This window comes from Corvus brachyrhynchos, unplaced genomic scaffold (assembly GCF_000691975.1).
Source record: "Corvus brachyrhynchos isolate BGI_N302 unplaced genomic scaffold, ASM69197v1 scaffold544, whole genome shotgun sequence".
NCBI lineage: Eukaryota > Metazoa > Chordata > Aves > Passeriformes > Corvidae > Corvus > Corvus brachyrhynchos.
This window is the reverse complement of record NW_008238325.1, coordinates 2877455-2887578: the sequence shown is the minus strand read 5'-3', so window position 1 is coordinate 2887578 and position 10124 is coordinate 2877455. Positions and strand designations below refer to the sequence as shown.

General features: G+C 42.7%; 1 protein-coding gene across 1 annotated transcript in view; it reads right to left on the bottom strand.

The window, feature by feature from the left end:
* Positions 1-518: 518 nt before the first annotated feature.
* The window catches only part of DHX36 (DEAH-box helicase 36), a gene marked incomplete at its 5' end in the record, with an annotated part of 15876 nt that continues 6270 nt past the window's right edge, over positions 519-10124 (bottom strand). Inside the window, 16 exons of the mRNA XM_008633748.2 lie at positions 519-1558; positions 2200-2352; positions 2924-3044; positions 3441-3531; positions 3617-3716; positions 3817-3900; positions 4550-4636; positions 4926-5099; positions 5673-5771; positions 6409-6526; positions 7028-7171; positions 7669-7733; positions 7878-7933; positions 8781-8868; positions 9168-9270; positions 9790-9930. Of these exons, the coding sequence (XP_008631970.2) occupies positions 1373-1558; positions 2200-2352; positions 2924-3044; positions 3441-3531; positions 3617-3716; positions 3817-3900; positions 4550-4636; positions 4926-5099; positions 5673-5771; positions 6409-6526; positions 7028-7171; positions 7669-7733; positions 7878-7933; positions 8781-8868; positions 9168-9270; positions 9790-9930 (1810 nt within the window). The remainder of the gene's footprint in view (positions 1559-2199; positions 2353-2923; positions 3045-3440; positions 3532-3616; positions 3717-3816; positions 3901-4549; positions 4637-4925; positions 5100-5672; positions 5772-6408; positions 6527-7027; positions 7172-7668; positions 7734-7877; positions 7934-8780; positions 8869-9167; positions 9271-9789; positions 9931-10124) is intronic.

Sequence of the window (10124 nt, the reverse complement as noted above, 5' to 3'; positions counted from 1 at the left end):
GCGCGCCGGCGCGGCGGGGGCCGGGCCCCGGGGCGCCGGCAAGTCCGGGTGTCACGAAGCCATTCCAGCCCGGTTCTCCCGCAGCCTCACGGCCCTCACAGCCCGGCTGCTGCCCAGCGAACGCTCCCGACCCGGCTCCTCCCTCCCTGCAGCCGTCGGTGCCTCTTTTCCCCCTCCTCAGACTCCCTCCAGAACCCCCAACCCGCGGGGCAGGGCGATTCTCCTCCTCCGCCTCCTCATTTAAAACACCTGAGGGTGAAACAGTCAATTGGTGGTTGGGGAGGGAGGTTAAACGATCTATTTTCTGCAGCTGGCAGTGGCAACGAGGAGCTTGGCGCCCTCCAGCTTTGCTAACCCAATGGAAAGCATCGTCTAGCCACTAACTTTGACTTATTTCTGTATAAAAAATAAGTTTCACCTGAGCTGCTCTGCTTTCTTCAGGATAAAGCACATAAATCCTCCTGAGCTTGATGATCAAGGTCACTTTTGCAAAGAAAAAAAACCAACAAAACACCAAAGAAGGGAGAAAAGTTATATTTCCAGGCAAACAAAAGGAGACACAACCTTTTTTTACTCGAGGATAAACCTCAAAATCCTTAACAAACTTTGTTATTCAAATATTCTTCCATAGCTGGAAAACATTCAAAACAGAACGACATTCAAAACATTGAGAACAGTTGAAATGACTTGCAAAAAAAGACTTTTAATGGAATACTATAACTTATACATGAACTTCTTAAAAAAAACCCCCAACCTGAATGCAATGAAACCTTAACGCATAATCCAACATGACTTTTATCTAACCCTGCTTTCTGTAATCTACAATTTCAGTCAGTAGTGATGATGGACAAGGACAGAAAGCAAAGGAAGATTAATTGAATGGGATGAAATGCAGGAAAGGTGAAGATTGTTTCCTCCCACAGTAAAAATTCAACAAGTGTTTTCAAGTTTAGTTTAATTAAGCTGTAATTACCTTCTGTGGAAGTGCTGGTGAGCAGACTGCTGCACAGCTGGAATAACACAGCAAGTGTAATTACTCACCACACCCCATTAAAAAAAAAAAGTTTAGGTATTACCAAGCAGTATTTTAGCAGGTTTTTAAAATATCTGTTACCTGATGGGTAAAAAACCCAAAGAAAACAGCTATAGCAGGACAAGAACCATACACCATCCAACAACTGCCTTTCTCTCCCTCACAAAGCTAACTGAGCACAGAACACATGCACGTACACATACTGCCAACTAGCTCCCAGTAACTGCTCCTCAGGATGAGGAAATTACCAGCTTACCCTACAAAAGTTGTTCCTCTAGCTAAAGAAATGCTATAAAAAAGAAGGTGACTGGGCTGGCAGCGTGGCTCGGGTGAAGCGTGTCAGCTGTAGCGCTCGCCCTGGAACCGCGGCGCAAAGTTCCTGACGCCCTCGTTCTCCTGCGTGGTGATTAAGTCTATAATAGCTGTCAGCACTGCTGTATCCCTGGATTTAATATCATTCCAGTCCACGGGATGGGGGTTTTCTATTTTTTCTTGTAGAAGATCATCGAGTTCTTGTCTCAAATTCTGGAAAGTGTTGTAATAAAGGGAAAAAAAGGAAAAAGGAAAGAGACGGGCAGTTAGAGCTACACACAGCATCAACAGGGAGGTTCCAATGCCTTGGGCCCTCTGTTCTCCTGACCCTTACACCCACTCTTCTCCCATCAATTCATTTCCACATTGCTATTTTCAGCATCAAACACTGTCTCTCAAAACCCAGCCGTGTTACCTTTGATGAGAGATCACCATCTCTGGATGTGATGCCTCTAACAGACCACACATCCATTAGCTGGCTATTTCAGGATTAAAAAGAGTGGTTTAAAATAAAAATAAAATTTAAAAAAAGAGTCAGGTATGATTTCTGGGACCTAATATTTAACAATTCTATAGAACCTATTCCTGTTAGCTGAGGAGGCCCCACCCTCATGTTTCCATATCCATGTGGACATTTCCTGGACTAAGCAAGTCATCCTACAACTTCTGCTGTGCAACATTAGATCACTTTTGTTTGCTTTGTGTGCTTGAACTGCTCGCTGGGAGTGCATTTCAAACATCATCTCCCTGAGTGATGAATCAATAGGCACACAGGAATATGAAATCCAGAAATCCCCAAGCAGAACCAGTGTTAAACTGAGCCTTCCATGTACGTTATTTTGAAACATAGTCACCTTGACCAAGTGTGCTATTCTTGCTGGAGACTGGAAAACAATCCACTCATCCACAGCAATGGTGTCCTGCTCCTTATCCTTCTGAATGGATATATCCCCTCCAAAGAACAAGAGGCAGTATGGAGACACTTCTGTACAATCATACAGGTAAATCTGCACAACAACAGAATTGTCTGATCACCCTCAAAATATCTCAAGTGCCATCAGTAATCCTTCATGAGACTCCTATAGAATTCCAGAAGATCATTACTCAGTTACTCACAAATTCTGAAGATGTATGAAGCAAATCAGTTCAAGAAAAGTTACATGAAATCAGATTGAACAAGAGCAAAAATGGTCTCAAGTCTTTCACGCAGTGGTGAAATTAAACCAGATGCTCCATAACAATGAGAGGAAAAAATGTCAGCATATTGAGAAGTGTTAGGACTGGACTGAAATGAAAAAAATAAACTAAAATTTAAAAATTTACACCTGTTATTGCCAGATCTTAAAAAACCCCAATCCTCCAAAAACCCCCAAGAACTAAACCACAGAAGTTCATTAGTTGTGGTACAATAGCCCCAGTGTCACAAAGGACATAATCTGATGGTGCGTACAAAGAATGGCCCAAGACAGGAAGGCCCCAGAACAAAAGCTGTTCACATCCCCTCTGAACCCTGATCCAAGCTCATTTTAAAAGGGATAATAAAACAAATAAACCCCACAAGCACAGCCCCTGACTCACACTGCTGGTTCTCATCTTCAAATGGTACACGAGCCAGTTATAATGGAACTCTGTTTCCTCCACGTTCACCGATTTGGGATGGATATTAACTGATCCATCTGTCTTGGTGCAAACTTTCACCCTTCAAAGAAAAACAACAACAAAAGAGTCTGATAATACAAGAAGTGATAAATCGACAGACCAGGATCCCTGGGGTCCCTCTTCCCAAATAACCAGAAGTGACAGTGTTTGAAGTGCTGCTGTAGAACCCCTTGAGAGCAGTGCTACTGAGATGCTGTAATACTATCCATGGCACGGTAAGGCCACACAAATATTTCAAGCATTAGCAGGAATCCAGATGTTAAAACAAAAAAAAAGAAATCAACAATCCCACCTTTCTCAGAGGAAGTAACACACAACCATGACTGAAACTGTACAGTGACATTCATTCATGCACTCAAGCCACTGCTTCACCTTGCCAAACTATGCCATGTAGAAAACATCTTGAATACAAACCAGCACTAAACCAAACCCTCACATTTTTCTCTTTTTGCTGAAGCTGGGCCGGATCTTTGCCACTTTGGGATAGAGGCCAGCACAGATGACTGCTTTGAGCAGCTTCTCATTACCTGCAGGGGACAGCAAAGTAAGTGAGGCAGTTCTGCAAGCTGTGATTTCAGCTGGGATAAATTCTCCCTTTCCCTCCACAGTTACCTGAGTTGGTGTTAGATTTGGGATTCTTGGGGTCTCTGCTATTCACAAATCCAGCTGCAAGGAGATGCTCAGCAAACTGCCCTTTCATGTTATGCAGCATCTAGGAAACAACGAAAATTGCCCTAGAATGATGCTGCACCAAAGGCACCTCCTTTTCCCCACAGACAGGATCCTGTTTTAACCTGGCAGGATGCCGTTACCTGCATGGTATTTGAGGACAAGAAATATTCCCAGCAATAGTCCTTCTCATTCCTGAAACCGCAATGCCGAGCCTCTTCCCAGCCCTAGAAATGAAAACCAGAGTTCTAAGGCGTTTATAAGTGAACACACACTACAAACTTAGGGACAGCGAAAACTGGAGGTCAACAAACAACAGTCACATGTTCCCTACTAGGGAGAAAGTAAATCCTTTGATTCTCTGTATATGTGCACACACCACAGTGCAGAAAAACACAGCTTCATAATATGTTGAATCACAACCTTCCTTTTTCCCTAGCAAGCAGTGATATCTGGCTGCGTTTGCCAGAGCACCCTTTGTTGTAATTAACAGTTCTGGGCAGGAACTGCATTTTCCAGGCCATTTATTTCCTCCTCTCCTCACCCCAACACAATACAGCAAAATGTCCAACACTTCTGAAGATGGCTTCAGCCTCTCGTAGAGGCCAGGACAAGAATGAACAATGTCAGCAAAGTAATTATAATACTATGTTTCCTTTGTCTTTTTCAAACTTATCCACCAGAAATCAGGTTACTGAGCCTGGAGACAAGATTCTCCAACACTAGAAGGGTGAAAATCAGTTTGGTTTTATGTTTCTGTAGAAGCCAAAAAAGAAAGCCTACAGAGCATAAACTGATCAGCTTTTTCCTTAGGATCATCTATATTACTCAAATTAAAATTCTAGAAGAAAAAAAACCACATGAAAACATGCTTACAGTGAAAGCATTCACCACAGTCAGATGGTCGCTTTTTGAGTTCTTCGACAGCTCCTTTCTTCTTGCATCTGCAACTTTCTCTTTGCCCTAAAAATTAGAACTTACATAATACCCAGACTGACATGACAGTTCTCTTTTCCTAATTCAGGTGCATCTATACAGTACTCTGTGTGTAACAGACATGAAAATTACAGTTATTTCCAATATTCCATAGGAAAAATGACAATTCATAGTATGTGAAGGCAATCTCACTAGTAAAAATGTAATTAACATGACATTAATGAAAGTGCTCTTAAACTGTAACACCTCACTAAGTCCCAGTATCCTACTGAGATTCTTAAACTCCCACATCTAATTGTCGTCTGTGAGACTTTACCAGAGGGATGACAAAAGGGTCCTTGAAGCTGAGGCTGGCTGCAATGGTCAGCACAGGGTCCAGGCAGCAGAACAAGGCTCCAAACAGGATCATCTTCCCGATGTGCGGCTCCACAGGCAGCCGTGCCAGGTGGACACCCAGGGGAGTCAGCTCCTCCTGCCTGTCCAGAGCGTTCTGCCAGGACAAGGGTGGAAAGGAAAGAACAACAGTTACGTGAAATGGGGAGGATTTCCTTAGAAAAGCCACTGGTACACAGATATCACCCACTACTATGCAAATCAGATATTTCTATTTATGGCTACAACTCATTTGTACAAACAACACCAGAGCAAGGAATCAGCAGAACAAATGTGTCACTAATGTCTCCTTCCCCAGCATCCAAGGGAACAATGACATACAATGTACTTCTCCCATATGCCTCATTTGTCTCAAACTCCTCACTGATCCACCTGGAACAGGAAGGCTGGGGAGGCAGCAGGGGTAGGGAGTTAAATCAACACCTTAAATGTTGGGTCACATGTCTGTTTGGAGTCACTTAACAAATCCCTCAGAACTACTCTGTAGAGCCCATGAGCACATCATGGATTATGTGAAGTGCTCCCTCTGTGCAGTGAGGGTACCTCAGGGCTCTGCACAAAGGGTAGGGGGTTGCAGTGCCCAGAGCTGTGCAGCCAGACCTGTGTCAGGTAACACACACAGTACCAGGGTCCTGAATAGATCATTCCTGTATATGCAGCAACACTTTACCAGCTCCATGAGGTGATTTATGGCCAACATCACAGCATCACGAGACGGGGGGTCCATCAGTTTGCTCAGAAAATAGGCAATTCCACCAAGCTTCAGGATCTGAAAGAAACACATCACAAGAAAAGCCTACAGCAACTGGAGACAGTTGCCTAAAATTAGTTAGCATAACCACACTCATTGAAATAGCGTGAGTAATTCACAGCTCGAGTTAGAATTTCTTTAGTTAAGAACTAAGGATAAAAAAAAAAAAAAGTATTAGTGATGAAATTTGTAGCAGAAGGATCTATTCTTCATTCAGTTCGCATACACAGGACATTCCTTCTGCTTGCATAAGGAATTCAATGCAAACTGCCAAAAAGGGAAATTCACACCAGTTCTGAAAGTGCTTTGTAGTGAAATTCTTTAAAGAAATCACATAAACTGACTCACTGGAATTCTCACTGAAGCTTCTCTGATTGAATGATATTTGGGAAAAAGCACAGCCCGAATTTTTGTTAGTAGACTTCACCTTTTATTGATACTAGACAATTCTGTTTCCCCTGGGTTTGATGCACCCAGATACAAGTGTGCATTTACAAAAGTTGCTGCCATTATTGGTTGAATACACTGCATTTCTGGTGTAACAGAATTTTGGCTTAACAATCCTAGGGTCACAGTTGTGTTAACTTATTCTCTCAACCACTTATCCCAATGGAAAAGTAGATAATAAATATATTTGTAGATTCCCTCTGTTTACCTTGATTTGTAAGCAGAGTTCTTCCAAAGGTGTCCTCAGGATCTCTGGTAACTGATAATCATCCAGAAGGCTGGCACGCAGTCCGTTGTACAGATGATAACAGTGGCCTGGCTGAACTCTGCAACGATTTAAAGAAACAATTCCTTTGGGTTTAGTTGGTTGTTGTGGGGGTTCTTTTCCTATGAAACTATGACACTATGATTGCGTTTGCTTACAACAACCTTCCCAAAACTCCTCAAGGAATTAGAACTGAAGTGTATCCAACTGTAAAAGCCACGCCAGTCTTCTGAAACACAGACCCATCAGCAGGAAAAAGGCATAGAGAACACAAATTAGTTTTTATGCCATTTCCATTTTAATGTATCAGCCTCATAAATCAGGTGTGAGGGCCAACAGTGACCAAAATTAAAATACAATGCAGGACTTTCTTTTATAGGAGGGAAACTCTGGAGTTAAATGCAGCACAAGTCAATTCAGCTTCCTAGGAAGACAAGGAAATCATTCCTTGCCCAGGAACAGGAGCCGGCTGTGCCAGCACGTGCAAGTAAGAAAGAAGAACCTTCAGCACTATTGGAAACTCAACATCCCCAGACTTCCCTAAGCACCTCACTGTTCTTACCTTCCTGCTCGACCCTTCCTCTGCTTGGCATTGGCTTTGCTGACCCACTCTGCTGTCATGGTGCTGATGTTGTTCTGGGTGTCAAAGTGAGTCTCCTTTATTTTCCCCCCATCTATAACGAACACGACGTCATCGATTGTAATGCTGTTGAAAAAAAGAGGGAAAAAAGCAACTTTTCATCTTTGCATGTGTGACCTAGAATCGGGTTTGGCCTCTCTTTATTCCCTCCCAAACAGAGTCAGCAATTAAAAAAATCTGTTTGGAATTTCATTAAGAACTATGCTACTGAACAGTTCAAGAAAGAGCTGATTTATTCTCCTGGATCTGGCCAAAGTCCCCACTTGGGTCCTGAAGAGAGGACAGGCAGCTCAGATGATCACGTACAAGTCATTCTAGTAATTGTTTAGCATTCCTGTAGTTTAATTGCTCAAAACAATGTAGTTGGTTGAATTATTTAAAACAATTATAGGGAAACTCTGTTTAGTCTATAAATATTTCTAAAGACAAAGTGTTATAAATGAATGGCACAAACACCAAAACTTATTTTTGGGAAAACCGAACAGGTTTATACTTTGCATTATCACTTCCATTTATTTTGTTAAACACACAGCTTTCCTGGCTCTGGACAGGCAGGCATTTACCTGGTCTCTGCAATGTTGGTTGCAATCACGATTTTCCTCACTCCTGGCGCGGTCTTCTTGAACACCTGTAATTATCCAGGGCCCATTTATGTGTTTGCCAAAACCAAATATGTGCTGCTTTTTTTTTTAGACTCAAATCTATTTTTCTCTTTTTTTTTTTTTTTTTTTTTTTGGTAGCTGTGAAATATTGCAATAAAAGAGCAGCATACCTGAGTCTGGTTAACAGTAGGCATCAATGAATGCAAAGGTATGATAATAAACCTATCTGAAAGTTAAAAATCAGTAAAAGATATGGTGTAAGCACAGAAACTTCCAATTTTACAGGAAAATCAACTAAATCAACTATGCAGAACAGAAAAAATAGGCTGCAAGTCAGGCTATTGTTTCTTGCTCTGAGACCACATGTATTTGTATCATAACAGCAAATTCTAAAGTAAAAAGGTATAAAGGCCTTTTTTATGATGCTATAACATGACAAGTTCAAGAAAATATATGAAGTTATTTACAGTAATTTAGATTTCATTTTTAAATTCTGGAGTTATTTAATAATTAGTCAAGTTTAATACACAAATTGACACAATCTTTCAATAAACTGGAATTCTGCATCTCTGGTATGTGCACAACCACACTGCAAGTCAACATGTGAACAGTCAAGAGCCCAGCTAAGATAGGTGAGACAAACATGAGAGATGCAAAGGGACAAGTTAAAGTGTGACAGACAGGCACAGAGTACTTGAGAATCTGTAAGAAAGCTTCTCGAATAGACAGGATTTAAGGAACTATCAGCAAAGCAGGGGAAGCTGCTCAAGGATGGAGCGCAGAGGAGGCGCATGCACAATGGAGTTATTTTGGATGGGAGTTCTCCCAGCTACAGGAAAGGACAAGAGGAAGAAGATACAGGTCAGGTTGTTTTTCAGATTGTCACTCCCACACTGAGGAAAATGAGTTGTTGTTAGCAGAGGAAAGATACCACAGACACAAAAACTGCTGAACATTTTGGAGAGGAGAGATGGGGGAAAAAAATTAATCCAGTGCAACAGCAGCAACCCCATGCAAGAAGAGTCTGCCACCAATGCTACCGCCAGAACTCCCATGGAGAGTTTGGGTTTTACCTGACTTAAACATGACTTGTGACATCAAGAGCTCATGCAAAGTGCTGATGTTATCCCAGCCTGGCAGAAACACCAGAATTGCACCATCCTACAGGGAAAAGAGGGAGTGAAGGAAAGAGAGGTCAGAACACATCACACACTACAGGGAGCCAGCTCCTTGCATACATGGTGGGCATGTGAGATCTGAAACCTCACTGACCCAGTCTGGAACAGTCTATCAAGGCTTTTTTTCTATAAAAGAGCTACCTACATGTATTTATCTGAATGTAAGATTAATTCAAAGCTGTTCAATTACTTAGAAGCGCAAACAAAAATTTCCCTTCTTTCTGTGTGACCAACCATGCCAGCTCTGGCACTGCCACTGCCCCCAGCTCAGTCCCACTGTACCTCCTCTTCCAGCACAATGTGTTTGATCAGGGCTGCTACAAGGTCCAGGTCCACCTTGTCATCATCCATCATTTCCAGGGCATCAATTGTACTTGCTGAATACCTGCAGCAGGGAAAGCACAGACACTGGTCCCTTGGAACAGGCAAAGCCAGGGGCTCCTTCTCCTGCTGCCAGGCTCTGAGTGAACCACCCAGCCATGAACCCACCTCCAATCAGCTCAGTTCTTTAAGCAGTTCCTGCACCTCCGAAGTACTCTCCACATTTAGTTCAGTGGGATTACTGTCAGTTCAGTACAGTTGAAGAGTTACCATATCATGACTGAATTGTCTTTGAAGCACTTACATGACCTCTCTCCTTCTCATGGATGAGCCAGGGACTGAAAATCTATATTTAGGTAATGAACTGAAATTTACATTGAGTAACTCAAAGGGAGCTAATTCTGCTGTCTCTAAAGCACTTCACTGGTTGCCAGCCAACTACACAGGGAATTCCATCATCATTTTCCACAGCAGCCACTACCCCACTGTTACGAAAGCCCAGCAACACAATACAGCACTGATTTATGGTTCTCACTTCAGAGCTGCCTGAAAACTGAAAACAGAAGAGAAACTTGGGCCCAACCTGCCCTGCAGCTGCCTTAGGTAGCCTGGCCACTGCTGCCTGTAGATCTCCTCCTTCTCCTCCTTCTCTGGCCTGCTCACGTGGCCCTGCATGAAGCCCTTCCTCCAGTGCAGCCGACGGTCCATCTTTTCCGGGGTGTACCTTTACACAGGAGGAGCAAACACAATTCCATTTGAAACTGAGGGAATTTGGAGCAGCTGCACAGCAGTTTTCCAAACCATGGACAATATGCTGTGCTTTAGCTAGCCCATGTGTAAGATCCTTCAGTTTCTGTTCTGACAGAAATCTTACAAAAGCAGGGACCAACCCTAGTAAGCACGAGAACATGTAGGGAA